This window comes from Pistacia vera, unplaced genomic scaffold (assembly GCF_008641045.1).
Source record: "Pistacia vera cultivar Batoury unplaced genomic scaffold, PisVer_v2 Contig147, whole genome shotgun sequence".
Taxonomy (NCBI): Eukaryota; Viridiplantae; Streptophyta; class Magnoliopsida; order Sapindales; family Anacardiaceae; genus Pistacia; species Pistacia vera.
The window spans coordinates 387,463-411,200 of NW_022195543.1; the positions used below are offsets into that span (position 1 = coordinate 387,463).

Here is a 23,738-nt window from a genome sequence, read left to right on the forward strand (position 1 = left end):
AAAAGGCCGGAGGTAGAAGGTTCAATGTTTCTCATGATAACAAATTAAAAATAATATCGTATAATAGTAATAGAAAACAAAGCAGAACTTTAACATGATTCTTTTATGAAGGCCAAAAAACTGAAGCTAGAAAACAAATGAGCACTTTATGCAAGAATATGGGGGATTAATCTAGGAATATATAAATCTGGTTGAATCTGGTCATAGGTGTTTGGTGAGAAATATATTAATGGCCAGTGGCCAGGGAGTATGTATTGGGTCTACATTCAATTTGGAAATGCTAGCTAGATTATTAAACAGACTGGTTTTGGCTCATGCAGTTGCTTGTCTACTGACTAAGTAGTTAAAACGACTGTTGTGGCTTCTCTTGCGGCTTTCACTATTCTTATTATAAGTTGCTCCGACATAGAGCTACACAGCTAGCTCTCATGTACAGTTGCAAGTTGAGCGAAAAGTATTCATCAAATTATCATACTTTAGTATATATAAAAGATAAGACGGAATCCATGGTATTTAGTAATCTAAGTTATAACGAAAACTCAATTGATCATTTTGTGAGGTTTTAACTAGGTTTTTACGAGTTTTACATTAAATATAGGTGCCTCTTTAATAGGATTTTTTTCTTTTTTTTTAATTGTGGCCTCTCAGAAGAATCGATGACTGCATCTTTTATTCAAGAAGTGCCTATAAATTATTAAAACTTCCCCTGAAAGAGTTTGTTATTAATAGTTTTTAAAAAGCTTTGGATTCATGATAATTAACCAATTATAATCTCCACATGAAAATTGTTTATTCTATCCATTTTTAAATATCTACTTCAACTCTATTTATTTTGAATTCATTGCGTTTATAAATCCCATTATCATAATAACAATGTTTGTCACTACGCTTATGCAATCAAGTTTTCTTTGATCATCAAATTGCTGTTTGGTTGTGAAATGATATCTTCACAACATCCATAAATGACAGACGTTATAACCGATTAGATTTCAGTTAAAATGGTTTCCTTAATTCAGATAATAGAAGAAGAGCTATATGGAAAATCTTCAAATGAAATTTTGCTTTTAAAAGATGCATAAGGTATATATATGAGCTACAATTTCTTTCCTTTGAATTTTTTTTCCTCATTCCTCTAACTCCAAGTATGCCTAAGAAAGTATAAGATTATATATGAATTTGTTTTATATCCTGAAACATTAGAATTTGATTAAAGAAATTGAAAAAGAAAATAGGATGGTAATGTCATAAAAATTCAAAAGATTATTTTCATGAAATGATTTATATCAACTTTTGCAATTAACAATTAAAAATCAAAATTTAACGAAATCAAAAGTGAACATATAACCAGGGAAACGTAGCTCAGACGGTAGAGCGCTCATTTTGCATGCAAAAGGCAAGGGGTTCAGTCCCCTGNGACTATCATTAATTATTTCTTAGTCTAACCAAAAGTTTTATTGATCGATCAAGTACTATATATCTCTTGATATCGTCATAGGTAAATATGTTTTGCTATATACTTTTTGTATGAAATTTTGGACAGATTTAATGGAGATCCAGATCCTCTCAGAAAATTAAGAGACATTACAATTTACTAATAACAAAATTAAAGAACTTTCGTGTATGCATCTGATGAGCGTGAGCATAACCCTGGAGCTCCAAGTGAAATTCTGGGTTTGCCGATTGGCTTCCACCATGGTGTGCATATCTTAAACCTTTTCCTCGATGGTTCCTGCTCCATGATCACCGTTACCTTCCAAGTTTGCGCGTGGTTCGCCAGTCGGATTGGAATCTTTGATTATCTTTGCCCTCCCATCTGCCGTAAGTTTCCATCTTAATTATAACTAGCCTCTTCCTTTCACCCTGATCAGCAGGGTTTTGATCAGAACCCACTTCATCATCTAACCCTTTGACTTCAATGGCAGTAGTGTTTTGCAAACCTTTCTTCACCAGAGTTTCACCGGAATCCACTTTATAGCTACTCTTGGCTTTCTCGAATGTGTGTTTTGCAGGCTCAAGGGCTCTCTTTTTATTTCTTCCAACCGATTCAAAGTTTTTGTTGATTTTTGTGTTGGGTTTGGTTCCGGCTTTACTTGGGTGGCATGGAAAACGAATACTCTTGCCGGCGGTGGCAGTGCCAGTGGCTCCGTGTGAATTAGATGAATGACTCTGAAGAGAGAGAGAGATAGTGAACTTTTATCTTCACCATTCTGAATTTGCAAGAAGAAGAAAATAATGATGAGAGTCAATTAGGGTTGTAGTGAGATTATGGGAGTTGTTATATATGTATATATATATATATATATATGAGCGGAAATAGAGAAGGAAATAACAGAGACTCAGATCAAGCATATGAGTAGTTATTATTTAATTCTTCATCTTCAGTGTATCCATTAAAGTTTTCCCCTCACCAATGTCATTCTTGGAGATAAAATTCAGAAAATCCTTGACGCTACTCTCTTTATATCTCTTCGGATTTTGTTCATCCACTAGCTCTTTAGCCGTTTCCATTTTCTCTTCCAACTCCAAACTATGTAAACTAGCAAGCGATATTCTAGTCCTTTCACTATTCAGAGTCGCCCTATGCACAACACTCTTGTAAATGCCCTTGCTTAGCACTTCAATATGGTCTCCAAAATGGACTTCTAGGGCACCATGAACTTCAGGAACCGATTTCCATTTGCCATTTTTTGAGTCCAAAATTTGGAGACCCGGCGAGCTCTGAAGAAGAATGGTGAAGCAGCTATAATCCGAATGCGGTGGCAAACCTAGTGCGATATCTGGTTGTGCGCACGGTGGATAACAATTGACTGTCATTACTTTCATTCCTTCATTGATTTTTTTGGCTAAATAGGTTGGAACAATTCCGAGGCTCTCAGTAATTGCACCCATTAATTCCAAGGCTAATTTCCTCACTTCTACGCAATAATGCCCTGAAACAAAGTTTGAAAAAGGTGACCAAGTCAAGTCAACATGCCAATATTTTTCTTTTTTCATGCACTTTGTAATGTGACAAGTGAGAAAGGGAATTGAAGAATCAGCTTATCCCAATTTCTCTCGTGTCAGCATATTAGCGGGAATTAGCTATACAGGACATTTGTGTAATTTAAATTTCTGTTTAGTTAATTAACTGTTGTTGAGTTAGTTTTATTGCTACTGTTTAGTTAGTTAACTCATAAGTTGACTATTGTATATAAAGAAACAGTAATGCATTAGTAAAGAGTGACTTTCATTTTTCCCAAAATACAATTCGTCTTCTTCTTTCCTGCTTTGTTAACATGGTATCAGAGCACTCTTAATCTGGGAAATGGGTCAAATCGAATAGCTTCTCTTTACTTCAGCCAAGCTCACTCAAGCTTAAAACCTGATTTTCTTCTTTCATTTCTTGAATTTCTAGTTCGAAATCTTGGATTTTAGGTTTTTTGTTTTAGCTCAAAATCTTGATTTAGGTTTGATTCAACCTGAATTCTTTGCTGATTTCTACTTGAATTTGATTTTGGAACAATCAATTTTGGTATTGGTTAACTGATATGGCAACATCGACAGAAGAAGTAACTATTCAGACGATTGATTCCAATTCGCCCTTGTATGTTCATCCATCGAATACACCAGGCTCTGTACTGGTCTCTGAGCAACTCGTTGGAACTGATAATTACAACATTTGGAGTCGAGCCATGACAGTCTCTCTTTGTGCCAAAAACAAACTTGGATTTGTTAATGGTACTTGCACAAAATCGACTGTACATTCTAGCTTGGTTCCGCAATGGGAGAGATGCAACTCATTAGTACTTGCATGGATTTTTAATTCAATTTCAAAGGAGATCTTTAATGGTATAGTTTACTCCACGAATGCTGCACAAGTCTGGCAAGATTTGAAGGAGCAGTATAACAAAGTGAATCGGACTAGAGTTTTTGGATTACATCGAGAAATTTCTAATCTGACTCAAGGAACTAATACAGTAGCTAGCTACTACAGCAAACTCAAGTCATTGTGGGATGAACTGGATTCTTTGGTCAGTCTCCCTGCACCTGATAGTGTCTCAGCAAAGGCATATTTGGAGCACTTAAATCAGCAAAAGCTATTGCAGTTTTTAATGGAGTTAAATGAGTCTTATTCAATGGTTCGAAGCCAAATCTTGCTGATGAATCCTTTACCGAGTGTCAAACAGGCTTATTCAATAGTCAATCAAGATGAAAGCCAGAAAATATTGGCAGGAATGAGTTTGAATCCAGAGATAAGTACTGCACTTTATGCCAATCATACTGGAAATGAAAAAAATCAGAGTCAGGGCCAAAAATATAAGGGAAAAAAACCTTATATTGAATGTGAATTTTGCCATATTCCTGGACACAAACGTGACAATTGTTACAAGCTACATGGTTATCCACCTGACTATCAATTTACTAAAGGAAAAGGAAACTCTAAGTCAAAAGCCACTGCTAATCAAGTGCAAACTTTGGAACCATTGGATATTGGAAATTTGGGATCAAACACTGGGAATTCAGAGTCAATGGTTGGTCCTATTTTGATTGCTGAGCAATACAACCATATCCTTCAATTGCTAGGAAAGGAGAATGTTTCTCCACCAGCTGCAANTATAAACATTAGTAATTTACTAATTTACACAATACTTAATCAAATTATTATAACATTATATTATAAATTTATGGTATGATTATTTAATTAATTATAATATTCTATTATAAACAGTATTACAATACTTAATTAAATGATTAACAATTCAAGTGTTGCTTAGAGATTACAGGTTATGAGTTACATTGGACACAAATGAATGAATAATAAAAATTTGTTAGGGGTGTATTTGTAAACTTATAAGGTGTTTTTGTTATTTTTTAAACTAGTAGGGGGGTAATTGATTTTTTACAGGGTACCCTGAAAAGGAATCGGAACCTGCATTTTAGGCTTCGGTTCCTTGAATTGAAGAACATGCACTGTGCGGTTCCGGTTCCGATTCCTTTTTTTGAGAACCTGCACTGTGCGGTTTCGGTTTCGGTTCTCCCGGAAAATGCAGGGGACCCGGAACCGCTCACCCCTAAATTCTAGATTCATACCTTAAATTAACACAATTAGTTAATTTTGAATTTTGACTTATGCTATTACCATCATACCCTTCACTTTTTATTTTTCTCCACGTAGCCATCATCACCATCACCATCACCATCACCATCACCATCACCATCACCATCCAACCACCACCACAACCCAGCTGCCAGTGTTTTTAGCCTTGTTCCGGCTAATTTTTCACCCAAAATCACAGCCAACCTCTTCCTTGTAACCCCTACACCAAAACCTACCAAACTCCTTCACCGTTGCACCTTCCGATAGTCGGAAAACAGCCCCCTTGGCATTTGCGTTTTCTCCCAACTTTGTGAAATTCCAGACAATTCCCTCATTGAAAATTCACCCCAAAGCCACCAGTTGAATCCCCTTCATCGCCTCTGCAAACCCCAACCTCTCATCGGTCGTCATCACTCACAGTTTGCTGCCCAAGTTCCATTCCCATTGCCGTGTGATAGCTTTTTTTCGCCCTTTTTCAACATTTTTTAATCCTTTTTTTTTTTTGACGCCCATCCTCGTCTTTGTTGTGCGTTCTTTGGCCACTAGTTATCATCCATCAGCCCAAAATCTTCATTCAAAGTCACGCCCACGCACATGCTGTTTTCCAACGATTGAAGGGTGCAACGGTGAAGGATTTTGTGGGTTTTGGTGCAGGAATTACAAGGAAGAGGTTGGAGGTGATTTGTGTTGAAAAATAGCCGAATAAGGTTGAAAACGCCAGCAGCTAGTGCTGGCGGTGGCTGGATGGTGATTGTGGATGTGTGGAGGAAACAAAAAGTGAAGGGCGGATGTAATAGACAAGTCAGAATTCAAATTAATTAACATAGTTAGTTTAAGGGTTTGAATCATGAATAAATATAACCAGAGGTAGTGAAACTTCGATGGGAACATGTCGTTTGCTAAAAAGAAAACAATAAAACTTTTAAACAAGACATATGAATGCTATAACAGGTGAAGATAAAATACAAATCCTATCTAAAGTAAGTCGTATCACGTCATTTTGACATAACATTCAGAGAAGAAAAATCCTTGAATATATAATATTAATACTGTTCTACAAATTAAATTTGGCTTGGGGAGACTAACTTTGACCATCTGAACTGTGTGTTAAGCGTACATCTATACGCCCCCAACTTAGAAAAAGATAAGATCTCATCGATAAAAAGACTGACTTTGACTATTTGATTAGACATTAATCGCAGAGATTATTAAACAAACTGGTATAAAACCTAAGAAATATAGCCTTGTGGGCTACAAACAAATCGAATTAAAAAACACACGGCACAAAAGAAAAGTGCAAAAAAAACCTTTTTTTTTCTTCTCTATTCTATTTCCCTCTCAATTTCCCCTCTGTTGCCTTTTCTCTCGGTTACTGCCACCTCCAAAGGAAAAAGTGGAGAATCTTGACTCCTTATAAGCTCCCAATTAGGCAGCGCTTTGTTTATTTTGGAGCATTTAATGCTTAAGGCACAAATCTCATGTTGAATATCTTCTGAATTTGCCGACTTGCATTTATTACGTTGTCCTGGCGAACTTATTTGTCACCCCAAAGAACTATACTCTTACGTTCATAATGATCTTAATATTTAATATCTTAAACCCTATATTTCACCTTCTTCTCTCTAGTTTTTTAAGACCAATAAAGATTGAATTCTTTCAATCAATACCCTAAACTTTCAAGATACTTGAGGACATCAACATTCTCTTTCCTTTCCTCGAGTCACCCACTCTAATTATTATGTTAGAAAACAAGCTAATCCCAATTGACAATAGACAAATGACTTACACACTTATCAACCAATAAAAGTACTCTTCTATTTTTGAAATAAAGTCGTTTTAAGTCATTGTACGCTTTTTATAAACTAATTTTTTAATGTAAATTTTTTTTTCTTTGCTCCTCCCCCTGAAAGTGCACGGGAAATGGAATGAAGAAAAAAACAATGTTGATTGATGGAAAAATTGTGTTATGGCTTTTAAAGAAAAGAGAAAGAGAGGAGAGAAGAGAGAGAAAGAGGCGAGGGAAGAGAGAGAGGAGACATGGGCATACTTCGAGAAGAGAGAGAGGATTGCATTTGACCAAACAACATTTATTTGGAAAAAATTTATAAGGCTAAAACGATTTTTATTTCGAAACAAGGGAGTATTATTTAACATTTGCATTATATCATATTCATTTACCATTTTAACCTACAACATAAATTGTACCCATATAATCTAATTACCCCTCTAATAAAAATTCTAGTCATGTTTTCAATTGTTAAAAAATTAGAAGCTTCAAGAAGAAGTGAAGGAGTTTCTCAACTTTCGATAATTTAAGGGGGTGTAATTTGTACAGAAATATCCTTTGCAATTTAAAAACCGATATGAAATGCGAGTATTATAAACGACTTATTATCCACATATTATCATGTGAGCAAATTTGGGAGTCCTGGTGAGCTCTGGAGAACTATTGTGAAGCAACTATAAACTGAATGTGGGAGGCAACCCAAGTGCAATATGTGGTTTTGGGCACGGTAGGTAACAATTGACTGCCATTACTTGCATTTCGTCATCTATTTTGTTTCCTAAATATGTGGGACCTAATCCAAGACTTTCTGTAATCGCCACCATTAGCTCCAATGCTAGTTTTCTCTACTTCACGTAATATTTTCCCATTCTTTCCCTAAAACAAGGAAATTTACAGAAATAAATACATGTAGAAGAAGTGACAAGAACAATGACTTGTGATTTTTTTATATATAATATTCACATGCATGCAATGGAATGTTACTCATGTGACAGTGACATTGAAAAACTCACAAAGAAGGATTTTGGTACATGGAGATATTTAGTCTCATGTTATCCTGTTATAAGCAATTGCATGCGATAATATAATAAATATACTACATTTTAAAATATAAAAAGTCCATTTGATGACAATACGTTATCCTGATGGATGTCCATAGCCTTTATGATCCTGATTCACCTGGCGGCGCTCTAATTTATTGACTAAATAACATATATAAAAAGTATCTATTCACACATGCGGGTGCATTTATTGCTTTTATTTTAAATTGAATGTATGGACACTTACTGCCGCAAAATTACAACCTGACATTAAATGTAGAAAATAGATCTGTTATCATCAAGTTGCATGTAGAAAAACTTGAAATCTGATATTAGATGATGCATGGTATATAAAACATTAAGTTTATGAGCCCCTTCTTGGGCGCTTTTGCCTGTTAGAATGAGCTAGAACTCTTCTCTTTTTCCATTCAAAATATGAATATCTTAGACAAATGGATCGAATTTGTCTTCGCAGAAGAAAATATATGATTCATGGAAAGATTTGGGAAGAGTATTTATAGACTAGCTAATTGGCACAGTTCACATATGAAGGTTAACTTTGTATCGACTACAGATTAGAAACAAAGATCGTGTCACATCCACAAGAAAGGCCGGAGGTAGAAGGTTCAATGTTTCTCATGATAACAAATTAAAAATATATCGTATAATAGTAATAAAAACAAAGCAGCAGAACTTTAACATGATTCTTTTATGAAGGCCAAAAAACTGGAGCTAGAAAACATGAGCACTTTATGCAGAATATGGGGGATTAATCTAAATATATAAACTGGTTGAATCTGGTCATAGGTGTTTGGTGAGAAATATATTAATGGCCAGTGGCCAGGGAGTATGTATTGGGTCTACTTCAATTGGAAATGCTAGCTGATTATTAAACAGACTGGTTTTGGCTCATGCATTGCTTGTCTACTGACTAAGTAGTTAAAACGACTGTTGTGGCTTCTCTTGCGGCTTTCACTATTCTTATTATAAGTTCCTCCGACATAGAGCTACACAGCTAGCTCTCATGTACAGTTGCAAGTTGAGCGAAAAGTATTCATCAAATTATCATACTTTATGTATATATAAAGATAAGACGGATTCCATGGTATTTGTAATCTAGTTATAACGAAAACTCAATTGATCATTTTGTGAGGTTTTACTAGGTTTTTACGAGTTTTACATTAAATATAGGTCCTGTTTAATAGGATTTTTTTCTTTTTTTTTAATTGTGGCCTCTCGTAAGAATTGATGACTGCATCTTTTATTCAGAATGGCCTATAAATTATTAAAACTTCCCCTAGAGTTTGTTATTAAAGTTTTTAAAAAGCTTTGGATTCATGATAATTAACCAATATAATCTCCACATGAATTGTTTATTCTATCCATTTTTAAATATCTACTTCAACTCTATATTTTGAATTCATTCTTGCGTTTATAATCCCATTATCATAATAACAATGTTTGTCACTACGCTTATGCAATCAATTTTTCTTTGATCATCAAATTGCTGTTTGGTTGTGAAATGATATCTTCACAACATCCTAAATGACAGACGTTATAACTGATTAGATTTCGGTTAAAATGGTTTCCTTATTCAGATAATAGAGAAGAGCTATATGGAAAATCTTCAAATGAAATTTTGCATTTAAAAGATGCACAAGGTATATATATGAGCTACAATTTCTTTCCTTTGAATTTTTTTTCCTCATTTCTCTAACCCAAGTATGCCTAGAAAGTATAAGATATATATGAATTTGTTTTATATCTTGAAACATTAGAATTTGAATAAAGAATTGAAAAAGAAAATAGGATGGTAATGTCTAAAAATTCAAAAGATTATTTTCAGTGAATGATTTATATCAACTTTTGCAATTAACAATTAAAAATCAAATTTAACGAAATCAAAAGTGAACTATAACCAGGGAAACGTAGCTCAGACGGTAGAGCGCTCATTTGCATGCAAAAGGCAAGGGGTTCAGTCCCCTGCATGCAGTACTTCATCATATCAGATCTCCGAAGTTAAGCTTGATCAACAAGCTCGAGTTTGGTTGACCTCTCTTCGACTCCTTCCCTTTGGCTTGCTCGTGCAACTCGTTGTGCAGGCCGCACTTTGCCAAGTAGTCCATACTTCCTACACAATTATATCATTTATAAAAATTTCGTATGAGATTTATCTTAATCATGATCAAACATAAACTAATTATATGATTTCTATTTAAATGTCTCCTGTCTAGTTGCCTACTAAATAAATTCAGTGAAAAGGTGCAGAACCAAGGGCAGGGCACGTGTCCCTTTCCAAGGTCTTTTATTATCTTTACTAAGCGTAATAGAATCTTCGTAGACAGAGGAAGATTTAGTTCCTTAAAAGACATTATTAGACATCAATTTGGTTCAGGATATTATATCCAATTCTGACTTAAAATGAGAAATAAATTAATCTATCCTTCATTTGATTCTAATTTAATAGTTCAAAGAAACTTGAATGAAAATTTTTCCCTTGTTAATTTTTCACCTGAGAATTCCTATAGGATTTTTTATACTTTCTAACATAATCTCCAAAATTAAAATTGCGTGAACTACCTATTTATATACTATGTTTTTTAATTAAATTGGCAGTTAAGTTCAATAAAGCTGGTTGTGGCTCAATTCCAAGTCTTTACCGACAAGTTAATGGAATCATCAGTAAAAATAAAAAACAAAAGAAAAAGAGTGGTTAAATAAAAAGACTGCCATTAATACATTTTATATATTGAACAGGGGAATACAAACAGAGGACAACAACACCTTAAATCTTAAAATCCTAAGATCGTCCGCTTGTTGCAACTAGACATAACAGTTGACTCCAAAAGAATAAATAAATACAAACATTTTACGTTTGGACTCTCATAGATGCTGCTTTGTTCCCATTCTCTCGACAAAACCACACAACATATAATAATATTATATATATTATTATTATATATATATATATGAGCGGAAATAGAGAAGGAAATAACAGAGACTCAGATCAAGCATATGAGTAGTTATTATTTAATTCTTCATCTTCAGTGTATCCATTAAAGTTTTCCCCTCACCAATGTCATTCTGGAGATAAAATTCAGAAAACCTTGACGCTACTCTCTTTATATCTCTTCGGATTTTGTTCATCCACTAGCTCTTTAGCCGTTTCCATTTTCTCTTCCAACTCCAAACTATGTAAACTAGCAAGCGATATTCTAGTCCTTTCACTATTCAGAGTCGCCCTATGCACAACACTCTTGTAATGCCCTTGCTTAGCACTTCAATATGGTCTCCAAAATGGACTTCTAGGGCACCATGAACTTCAGGAACCGATTTCCATTTGCCATTTTTTGAGTCCAATTTGGAGACCCGGCGAGCTCTGAAGAAGAATGGTGAAGCAGCTATATCCGAATGCGGTGGCAAACCTAGTGCGATATCTGGTTGTGCGCACGGTGGATAACAATTGACTGTCATTACTTTCATTCCTTCATTGATTTTTTTGGCTAAATAGTTGGAACAATTCCGAGGCTCTCAGTAATTGCACCCATTAATTCCAAGGCTAATTTCCTCACTTCTACGCAATAATGCCCTGAAACAAAGTTTGAAAAAGGTGACCATTCAAGTCAACATGCCAATATTTTTCTTTTTTCATGCACTTTGTATGGGACAAGTGAGAAAGGGAATTGAAGAATCAGCTTATCCCAATTTCTCTCTTGTCAGCATATTAGCGGGAATTAGCTATACAGGACATTTGTGTATTTAAATTTCTGTTTAGTTAATTAACTGTTGTTGAGTTAGTTTTATTGCTACTGTTTAGTTAGTTAACTCATAAGTTGACTATTGTATATAAAGAAACAGTAATGCATTAGTAAAGAGTGACTTTCATTTTCCCAAAATACAATTCGTCTTCTCTTTTTTCCTGCTTTGTTACATGGTATCAGAGCACTCTTAATCTGGAAATGGGTCAAATCGAATAGCTTCTCTTTACTTCAGCCAAGCTCACTCAAGCTTAAAACCTGATTTTCTTCTTTCATTTCTTGAATTTCTAGTTCGAAATCTTGGATTTTAGGTTTTTTGTTTTAGCTCAAAATCTTGATTTAGGTTTGATTCAACCTGAATTCTTTGCTGATTTCTACTTGAATTTGATTTTGGAACAATCAATTTTGGTATTGGTTAACTGATATGGCCATCGACAGAAGAAGTAACTATTCAGACGATTTGATCTCCATTCGCCCTTGTATGTTCATCCATCGAATACACCAGGCTCTGTACTGGTCTCTGAGCAACTCGTTGGAACTGATAATTACAACATTTGGAGTCGAGCCATGACAGTCTTCTTTGTGCCAAAAACAAACTTGGATTTGTTAATGGTACTTGCACAAAATCGACTGTACTTCTAGCTTGGTTCCGCAATGGAGAGATGCAACTCATTGTACTTGCATGGATTTTTAATTCAATTTCAAAGGAGATCTTTAATGGTATATTACTCCACGAATGCTGCACAAGTCTGGCAAGATTTGAAGGAGCAGTATAACAAAGTGAATCGGACTAGAGTTTTTGGATTACATCGAGAAATTTCTAATCTGACTCAAGGAACTAATACAGTACTAGCTACTACGCAAACTCAAGTCATTGTGGGATAACTGGATTCTTTGGTCAGTCTCCCTGCACCTGATAGTGTCTCAGCAAAGGCATATTTGGAGCACTTAAATCAGCAGAAGCTATTGCAGTTTTTAATGGGGTTAAATGTCTTATTCAATGGTTCGAAGCCAAATCTTGCTGATGAATCCTTTACCGAGTGTCAACAGGCTTATTCAATAGTCATCAAGTATAAGCCAAAAATATTGGCAGGAATGAGTTTGAATCCAGAGATAGTACTGCACTTTATGCCAATCATACTGGAAATGAAAAAAATCAGAGTCAGGGCCAAAAATATAAGGGAAAAAAACCTTATTGAATGTGAATTTTGCCATATTCCTGGACACAACGTGACAATTGTTACAAGCTACATGGTTATCCACCTGACTATCAATTTACTAAAGGAAAAGGAAACTCTAAGTCAAAACACTGCTAATCAAGTGCAAACTTTGGAACCATTGGATATTGGAAATTTGGGATCAAACACTGGGAATTCAGAGTCAATGGTTGTGTCCTATTTTGATTGCTGAGCATACAACCATATCCTTCAATTGCTAGGAAAGGAGAATGTTTCTCCACCAGCTGCAAACCTGGCAGTAATTCTGTTGCCCTGATGTCTTCTTGATAAAAGTTGCTGGATAATTGATACTGGAGCATCTGATCATATGACATTTGACCATTTTATCTTACAATCATCCACTACTATAGAACCTTCTACAAAATACCTTGTAGGGTTACCTAATGAAACAAAGACTTATTGTAAACACGTAGGATCTGTAGTTCTGGACAGTACTTTACACTTGTCAAATGTCCTGCATGTTCCAGATTTCCATCACAATTTACTTTCAGTCTCTAAACTTGCTGTCTCTAACAATTGTTTGTTACTTTTATCCTGATTTTTCCTCTTCAAGATCTTTGCAATGGCAAATTGAAGGGATTGGTAAGCATAGGCAAGGTCTTTATTTTTTTTAAGATGCAAAGTCCAATATTTCTTCTTTTGTATCAGATTTAGGACAGTTAAATAAGGCTATTTGCCATACTGTAGAGTCATCACAGATTGTACCTCTTGAAATGAATTTAAATAAAATGCCTGTTTCTTTACTTTCGTTATCATCATCTAATCATTTTGAGTTATGGCATAAAAGGTTAGGGCATGCTTCTTATTCTGTTTTGCCCCTTATTCATCCTAGTCTGTCAAAGTCTAAAACAGATATAAACTGTCCTAACTGTCCTCTAGCTAAACAAACTAGAATACCTTTTCCAAATAGTACATCTCAAACACAGAAAATTTTTGATTTACTACACATGGATGTATGGGGTCCCTACAAAACACCTACACATGGCAACACAAGATATTTTCTCACTATAGTAGATGATTTCTCTAGGGTTACTTGGTTGTTTCTTATACAATTCAAGTCAGACACTTATTCTACTATTAAACATTTCTTTCAAATGGTCCATACACAATATAGTTTGACCCCAAAATGTATTAGAACTGATAATGGTTTAAAGTTCTTTAACAAAACCTGTCATGATCTCCTAACTAGTCAAGGCATCCTTCATCAAAGTTCATGCGCTTATTCTCCTCAACAAAATGGCATTGTTAAGAGAAAGCACAGGCACATCTTGGAGGTTGCTAGGGCTTTAAAATTTCAGTCCAACATTCCTACTCATTTTTGGGGTTACTGCGTCCAAACTGCTGTATACATTATTAACAGACTGCCCACTGCAGTCCTTAAAGGTCAGTCACCATTTGACAAGTTTTTTGCCAAACCACCATCTTTGGATCATTTTAAGGTTTTTGGATGTTTAGCCTATGCTACAATCTTATCGTCTAAAGACAAATTGCATCCTAGAGCTACACCTTCAGTATTCTTAGGGTATTCTCTTACACAAAAAGGGTATATTTTATACAATTTATCCACTCACATTGTCTTTGTTTCCCGGGATGTTTCTTTCCATGAGAATGTGTTTCCTTTCACTTTGCTAACTCCTTCCTCAAATCCTTTTCCCATAGATTCAGATTTTCTTGTTCTAGAATCAGTTCATTCTTCTTCTACAGATTCCACTCAAACTAATTCTTCTCCCTGTCTTGGTTCTCCATCTGTCCAGACTATAGACACTACTGTTTCACCTAGTTCTGTTCCAGTTTATTCAACTCCTCATGTGCCCAATAATCCTCAAATTTCAGCACCTCCTATTAGAAGATCTAGTAGACTTACCAATCCTCCCATTTGGACACAAGATTTTATTTGCCCTACAATCCATAATAATCCTACAGCCAATGTTTCTCATTATCCCATTACCAATTTTGTGTCCTATGCTAATGTGTCCCCTTCCTACAAAGCCTTCTTGTCCAATCTTTCTTTAGTAGAACCTCCCACTTTCACACAGGCCTCTAAGGATCAGAATTGGGTGAATGCTATGCAAAAAGAAATTCAAGCATTAGAAACTAACCACACCTGGTCTTTAGTGTCATTGCCCCCTGGAAATGTTTCCATTGGTTGCAAATGGGTGTACAAACTTAAATACAAGGCTGATGGCACTCTAGATAGATACAAGGTACGTTTGGTTGCTAAGGGGTATACACAGCAGGCTGGGATTGTTTATGCAGAGACTTTCTCTCCTGTGGTCAAAATGGTTACTGTTCGGACATTTTTGGCTTTGGCTTCTATAAATAGTTGGCCACTTTATCAACTTGATGTGGACAATGCTTTCTTGCAAGGGGACTTGCAAGAAGATATTTACATGACCTTACCCCAAGGTTTTCCAAAACAAGGGGGGAGAAACTTGTATGCAAGCTTCATAAATCTTTATATGGGTTGAAGCAGGCCTCTAGGGCCTGGAATTTTAAGCTGACTACAACCCTTTTGGATGGTGGTTTCCAGAATAGGTGTATTGAGATATTTCCTAGGATTTGAAGTAGCTCGATCATCTAAAGGAATTAGCATCTGTCAGCGTAAATATGCATTGGAACTTATCTCAGAATCAGGTTTATCAGGTTCAAAACCATCCTTGGTTCCCATGGAGTCCAATATTAAGCTTACCTTAGCAGCTTATGACCATCAGTTTCCTTCTGACAGTGCACAACATGATCATCTCCTTGAGGATCCAACTGTTTATCAAAGATTGGTAGGAAAACTATTGTACCTTTGTATGACCAGGCCAGATCTTAGCTACTCAGTTGGCCTATTAAGTCAGTTTATGCATCAGCCCAAGCAATCCCATATGGCAGCAGCTCTAAAGGTGGTCAGATATGTGAAATCAGCTCCTGGCCTTGGTTTATTTTTTCCTGCCCATACTACTCTATGTTTATCAGCATATAGTGACTCTGATTGGGGTTCTTGCTTAATGACACGGAAATCCATTACTGGTTTTTGCCTCTTTCTTAGCTCTTCTCTCATTTCCTGGAAGTCTAAGAGCCAAGCCACTATTTCAAAGTCTTCCTCTGAGGCCGAATATAGAGCTATGGCCTCTACTGTTTGTGAAATCATCTGGTTGGTCCAATTACTCAAAGAACTTGGCTTCTCAAATTTGCTTCCAGTCACCCTTCACTGTGATAATCAAGCTGCCCATCACATTGTCTCTAATCCTATGTTTCATGAGCGGACCAAACACATTGACATTGATTGTCATATTGTCCGTGAGCAGCTCAAGAATGGCCTTATCACTACTGCGCATATTTCCTCCTCTGAGCAGCCAGTTGATATTCTCACTAAGGCCCTTGGAAAGACTCCTCATCATCACCTATTACACAAGTTGGGTGTGCTAGACCTTTATCACCCTCCAACTTGAGGGGGGTATTAGCGGGTATTAGCTATACAGGACATTTATGTAATTTAAATTTCTGTTTAGTTAATTAGCTGTTGTTGAGTTAGTTTTATTGCTACTATTTGGTTAGTTAACTCATAAGTTGACTATTGTATATAAAGAAACAGTAATGCATTAGTAAAGAGTGACTTCATTTTTCCCAAAATACAATTCGTCTTCTTCTTTCCTGCTTTATTAACACAGCACATGCAATTTGCATGAGTTTCAAATCACTGGACTTGGCATACATATTTTTCTGGACCAAGGTCATGTCATTGTGTATGATTAGTAATTGCATTTTGGAATAAAAAAATTTCACGACTCATGTCATTGCTTATGTTAACAACGTGATATATTAAATGCAGTGTAGGTGCTTCCTCTGAATTTTGTGTGAAAAAAGGGATTGACAGTTTCTGCCGCCAAATTAAGTGTGAACCAGAGACGAAGCAGAATAGAAGAAAGATGCCCAAAAATATCCTAAGAATATCTGGAGAACGAATGAACAAGATGTGCTTAACTGGTTAATAGTTGAAATTTGAGAGAAAAATTAAGTTAAGAATTAGTATAACATACCTATAATTAGGAGGATTCTGGGGCCATGAATCAATCTAGTCATCAAGAGGATGTGCATAATGCTTAAGGAAGACCCTCCAGAACTGGATTTTGTCAATTCTATCCTTCAAGCTTCTGCCATACCTGACTGGCTTGTACACATCGTTAGACATGAATTTCACTTTCTCTTCTGCTGGTAACTTAAAAAAATCAAATGTCGAAGAAAGCGCTTCATCTAGTATTGATTGGCAAATTCCATGACTCACAATCTGTATGAAAATTCGTTAACACACAATGTATCATTATACAATGCTAATTAAAAGATAACACAATATAGAAGATTAATAAAGCCACCAAATTGCTTGAAAGAAACCCATGTGACGACAAGCATTTCTAAGTTCTTTGATGACCATTGATCATTGTTCCTCACTCCGCCTCAACCTAGCAAAATTAATAACAGGCATATCAACTGTCTCAGGTGTCAAAATTGGACGATGTGAAGATGGAATTTTGTAGCACTCCGGTACATATGGCAAGCCCATCTCCTGCGCGCTCTTTCCCATTGCTAATGAACTTGAATTCTCATGGTTTTCCATGTTAGATATGAGTATATCTTTAAGAGGAGTATCAAACACAAAAAGAAAATGAAAATATGATTGGGCGAAAAATGTAGAATTGGATATTTAAAGGATTCCGCAAAGTATCGCTTATGACGGTTATACTTGTTTTGTAAGTTTGTTGGAACTTTGTATAGGGACCATAGTCTAGGAACACTTCAGGAGAGAAATAAGCTGTTTATTGCTATTTTGTTGTTTTTACGCCAAAAGCGCGTTCATCCCAAGAGGCAAGTTTTGAATTTTTCTTAATTTTTTATGAAATATATATGTTATGCCTGAAAAAGTAGGACTGGCGCCAAGCCTTGTTAGCGTGGATGATCAGAGCTTAGGTAGGTTCTGTACCCGTTCAGACACAGCCACGTTGCATGCTAACGTTAGCGGCATGCTCCTGCCAGTTTAGTGGGTATACGCCAGATTAGCGAAAGGCTGGAAAAGGTCCACGTGTCCAATCCCTGCATAAGTCGAGGAAATCACTCGAGCAGCTGAGCAACGGGACACAAAGAAGGATTTGCATGGCAATCTGACCTACTCACAGATTTAGTAATCATTACTTCAATTCATCCCACTATAAATAGAGGGCTCCTTTTCTGTTTGTGGGATTATCTAATTTTTCTCTGAAATAGCATACATTATCTCTCTCTCTGGTGTATTTACTTGTATTCTCTAAGCTATAAATCAGCTCGCTGAACGCGACATGATCTCATATATTAATACAATATCAGTGGACGTAGGATTCGCTTATTTAAGAACCCGAACCACTTTAAACATTGTTTTTCTTCTCTTAATCAATTCAATACCCCCAATATACACATGTGTCTTTTGAGTCAGCTCAGCATTTCCCACGTGCGATTAGTTGGTGTCAAAATCAAGTATCAACAGTTTGGCGTTAGAAGCAGGGCCTGATTTAATACTTCTTCTTCATCAAGACACTCCCGAAGAGTTCGTTCGGACTCTCATCATTGCGGGAGTTCGTCCACAGACAGATTTGTGGAAAGAACTGCAATCTGAGGATGATGTTTCCCTTACTCGCTTCTACAGCCTTACGGAGAAATACCTCCGTATTGAGAACTTCGTGGCGGCGCTCAACCGCCACGACCCCGGCCCTTTGGGCGGTGCACTTGGTCGGGGGGAAAATAGGAGGGCTGATCACAGATGGGCTAATGACAATCAGTGAAAAGGAAAGAAGCAGCGAAATGAGCCCAAAAAATCCTATGCCCTAGTTCCTCGTCGCGATCGCGATAAGAGTCAGTACATTCCTTTGAATGCATCAGTCTTTGCTATTCTTGATAAGTTAGAAGAGGTTAGCCTGCTCAGGGAGACTAAGCCTATGAAAAATCCCTCTTCGGCCAGAAATAGTAAGAAGTACCGTCACTATCATAGGGATAACGGGCATCACACTAATGAGTGTCGGGCCCTTAAGCAAGCAATTGAAGACCTCATTAAGCAGGCATTTCAAAGAGTATGTTGATGACTCTGCTCCCGTGCAGGAGAAAAATCAGGAGGAACTAGGTAAGAAGCGTCGTGGTCGCAAGGGTATCTGCAGCATAGGGATAATCTTTGGACCACACCTCGAAGGGATTTCGCGAGGTGCCCAAGAGAGGTATGCTCGCGCAGCCCATCACGACCCTATCCGTGTAATGAACACGACGCGACGACCATCAAAGGTTCGTAGGGAGAAGGAAATCACCTTTTCGGAAAAAGAAGTAGTCTGATTGCATCATCCCTATGATGATGCTCTCATCATCACGCCCCAGATAGGGCATTGCGATGTCCACAGAATGTTAGTGGATAACGAAAGCGCTGTGAACATCCTGTTCCAACGGGCTTTCAAAAGAATGAAATTGGATGAGGCCGACCTCAAGCCTGCCTCCATCCCCCTATATGGTTTCACCGGGGATTACCTGATCCCTAAGGGGACGATCTCACTCCCGGTCACATTGGGTGACTTTGATGAGGTGACCAAGATCACTAAGTTCTTAGTAGTGGACTGGCCGCCTGCTTTCAATGGCATCTTAGGGTGACCTCTACTGAGAAACTTTAAAGCAGTCACTTCGATTTACCATTTCAAGATGAAGTTCCCCACCCTGATAGGGATAAGAGAAGTAAGTGGATCTCAGCGTGTGTCTCGCAACTGCTATGTAAGGGCAGTGCAAATGGCATGGAGGGGAAAAGGCACTCCAAATGACATTCCCAAACAGGCAATGGGGATCAGCCAGATCGAACCACAACCTGGTCCAGCGGAGGATAACTTGGATCCTCGTATCCATGAATGCCCTTCCAATAGGCTGGTTAAGGATTTATCTGAAGTGTCAGTCGACCAAAGCGAGCCGAGTCGAGTGTTGAGGGTTGGAAGCAATCTCAACCATAGCTCGCCAGCGACTTGACCTGCGTCCTAAAAGAAAACATCGACGTGTTCGCATAGACGAATGCCAACATGCTTGGGATTAGCCCAAATATCATTTGCCATGCCCTGAACGTCAATAGTGAAGCCAGGCTGATCCGCCTGAAGAGAAGAGCAATAGATCCAGAGCGATATGATGCCTTAAAGGTTGACGTAGATAATCTCCTTCAAAATGGATCCATCCGAGAGGTGCTCTACCTGAGCTAGGTTGCCAACCGGTTTTGGTAAAGAAGCCCAACGGTAAATGGCGGACGTGCGTTGACTTCACCGACCTCAACAAAGTATGTCCTAAAGACAACTTTCCTCTGCCAATGATTGACCAGCTCGTTGATGCCACCTCTGGGCATAAGCTACTGAGTTTTATGGACGCCTACTCGGGATACAATCAGATTCTGATGTACGCGTCAGACGAAAAGCATACCTCATTTGTTATAGAATGGGGGCTGTATTGCTGGAGCTACCTACTAGCGCCTAGTTAACCGGATGTTTTCCGAGCAGATTAAAAAGTTGATGGAAGTCTATGTTGATGACATGCTGGTCAAATCGCATGTCACTTCAGATCATATAGCGAGATGTTCGGCATACTCTGGAAGTACAGAATGAAGCTCAATCCTCTCAAATGCTCATTCAGAGTATCCTCAAGAAAATTTCTGGGGTACATGGTTAACCAAAAGGGAATAGAGATCAACCCCGAGAAAATCCAAGCTCTCCTCGACATGAAAAGCCCGACCAACCAAAAACAGGTTCAGAGTCTCAATGGGCAAATAACGGCACTTAGTCGCTTCATATCGAGGGCAATAGATCGATGCTTGCCATTCTTCAATATACTCCGGGCCAATAAGAAGTTTAAGTGGACTCCCGAGTGCGAATAGGCATTCTAGAGCATTAAAGAACACCTCGGAAAGCCACCTCTTCTGTCCAAACCTCTCCCGCAAGAAATTCTCCTCCTGTATCTGTCCGTCTCTCAGTGCGCGATCAGTGCAACTTTAGTTCAGGAAGAGAATAGGGTTCAATGGCCAGTATACTACGCGAGCAAGCGTCTGCTGGATGCCGAGATATGGTATCCAGAAATGGAGCGATTGACTTATGCCCTGCTGATTGCCTCCAGAAAGTTACGACCTTACTTCCACGCCCACACAATCCATGTAATGACCAGTTACCCGCTCAAGCAAGTCCTCTACAAGCCAGAGGCATCGGGTAAATTGCTCAAGTGGGCTATGGAACTAAGTCAGTTTAATCTGCAGTACAGACCGAAAGTAACCATCAAAGGGCAGGCTGTTGTCGATTTCATCTCAGAATTCTCATATCATCTAATGAAGGAATTCGAGCAACAAGCCAGCGAAGTCACTAGGAAAATATTTAGAACCTATCGATCTAGAGCCTCTATGTCGATGGGTCATCAAATAGGAAAAGGGTCGGGGCAGGCCTTCTCCTTCTAAGTCCCGAAGGGACTCGCATTCATGGCATTCTCCGTTTCGGGTTCAAAGCGACCAACAATGAGGCCGAGTATGAAGCTCTATTCGCTGGATTGCGATTGGCAAGAAAAATGGGATCAACCACGATCAGCATCCACAACGACTCCATGCTAGTTGTCAACCAGATTTCGGGCGAATATCAGGCCAAGGAAGAAAACATGATCGGTTATTTGAAGAAAGCTAAGGCCGCACTCGAGCCGTTTAAGCACTTCACGATCACGTAGAACCCTAGAGATAGCAATTCTATCGCGGATGCCTTGGTAAAGATAACCTCATCGTTGGACTTGAACACGCCAGAAAGCATTCATGTTCGGTTCATAGAGGCCCCCAGTATCAGCTCGCTCGAACAGGTCATGAATGTGGCCGAGTCGGTCTCCTTGATGACCCCTATCATTCAGTATCTCTGATGTGTAACAGATGAAGAAGCAGACTATATCAGGAGAGAGATACATGAAGGGATCTGTGGTAATCACATGGCCGCACGATCTCTCGCCAACAAAGTTGTTCGTCAAGGGTATTACTGGCCCCTGATTCAAGAAGACACCTACAACTTTGTTAAAAAGTGTGACAAGTGCTAGCGGTTCACGAACATACCGCGAGCTCCTTCCCACCAGCTGATAACTATGTCCAGCTCCTGGCCATTCTCCATGTGGGGAATCAATCTTATTGCACCCATGTCGGTTGGTAAAGAGGGAGTCAAATATGCGGTGGTCACGGTAGACTACTTCACCAAGTGGGTTGAAGCAGAGCCATTGGCAACGATCACCACCAAAAAGCTCAAGGATTTCATCTTCAAGAATATTGTGTGCCACTATGGGATTCCTCATACTCTCATCTTTGATAATGGGAAGCAGTTTGATAACGAGGAGTTTAAGCAGTTTTACGACGAGCTGGGTATCCATAAGAAATTTGCCTCAGTCGCAAGACTGTAAGCAAATGGTTAGGTTGAAGCTGTCAACAAAACCATCAAGCACACGCTGAAGGCTAAATTTGGCGTAGCCAAGGGAAATTGGGCCGATGACCTCCCTAAAGTCCTATGGGCATATAGGACAACTCCGAGAACCTGTACCTCAGAAACACCCTTCTCGCTAGCATATGGCTGCGAGGCAATGATCCCTGTGGAGGTAGGAACTGGTTCACTTCGGAGAGACCTGTTCAACGAAGCAGACAATGAAACGCTCATGCGCGCAAGTCTGGATTTAGTTGAAGAACATTGCAGCAAGGCTCAACTAAGAATAGTAGCCTATCAGCAGCACACAAAAATGTTCTTCGACTCTAAGGTTAGAAGAAAAGACTTCCAGGTCGGCAACCTCGTTCTGAAGGAAGTCCTTCTCGGTACGAAAGAACCAAGTGCAGGAGTATTGGAGCCAAATTGGGAAGGCCCATACCGCATCGCCAAAGTGATAAGATCGGGGACTTATCACCTCAAAAGGCTAAATGGTTCCGAAGTACCGCGAGCTTGGAATGCTGAGCATCTCTGCCCATATTATCAGTAATTCCGAACTCATTTTTTCCTTGTAAAGATTTTTACTTTTCTCAAGCTTTGTAAATAATATAAGTTCTTTTGTAATAGCTTTTTCTACATGTATACAATTCTGTTCACATAGATATTATTTGTACAAATGCTATTGTAAGCAGTTAGAATACGACCTCATGTGTAATGTTTGTGGGGTACGAAAAATTATAAGTACTCACAAAAGATTTAGAAAGCGATGTCTTTATTTATTATGATAAAAATAAAAAGTACAAAAAAGCGAGCATATGAAGGGCAGTACAAAAGCAAAGGCAATCATTGGCCTTCATCCCCAAGTCCTGGAGGCGCGACCTTAGTGTCCCCAGGGTGGTCACCAACCATCTGGCCAGCCACGAGCTCCTCTGGGACATACTTCGAATGCTGTTTCGGGTCAGGTCCTCGGGCTGCCTCCTCATCCTCAATTTGCGCCATGGAGGCAAGGATGTCCTGGTATTCGTCCGGGAGGTCGGTCAGATTGATATCAAGATTCTTCGGTCGTAGGGCATAAATGGACTGAATTGCCCATTCAGCAGCCCTCTTCTCGATCTCCAACTCTTGTCACTACATCTCTTCAGTCAGCGAAGCGACGCGACCCTAGTTGAGTTAGAGTTTGGCCTCAAGCGCCCACCTTTGCTTCTCGGTGGTCTCCTACAGCTCCGTTTTTTCCCACTCTACTCGCAAGGCCCGCTCGGAGTTCGTTTATAGCTCATTTTCTTTCTCGCCAGCCTCTTTGGTGAGTCTAGCCACAGTCCTTTGCAGCTCCTTTACCTTCTCTCCTCGTTTCTCCAGCTTAGCCTTCTGGAAGTCCACCGTGCGAAGAGCAACATTC

General features: G+C 38.3%; 1 protein-coding gene and 1 pseudogene across 1 annotated transcript; both read right to left on the reverse strand.

Moving 5' to 3' along the window:
- Positions 1-2,364: 2,364 nt before the first annotated feature.
- On the reverse strand, positions 2,365-5,522 carry LOC116124046 (flavanone 3-dioxygenase 3-like). Its single transcript, XM_031409760.1, has 3 exons — positions 5,496-5,522; positions 5,278-5,383; positions 2,365-2,930 (listed from the first exon to the last, which is right to left on the reverse strand). Exons 1-3 carry the CDS (start codon positions 5,520-5,522, stop codon positions 2,365-2,367), a joined length of 699 nt encoding a protein of 232 aa, XP_031265620.1.
- A 5,411-nt stretch (positions 5,523-10,933) lies between these two features.
- Positions 10,934-17,076, reverse strand: LOC116124047 (annotated as a pseudogene).
- Between the last annotated feature and the right edge of the window lie 6,662 nt (positions 17,077-23,738).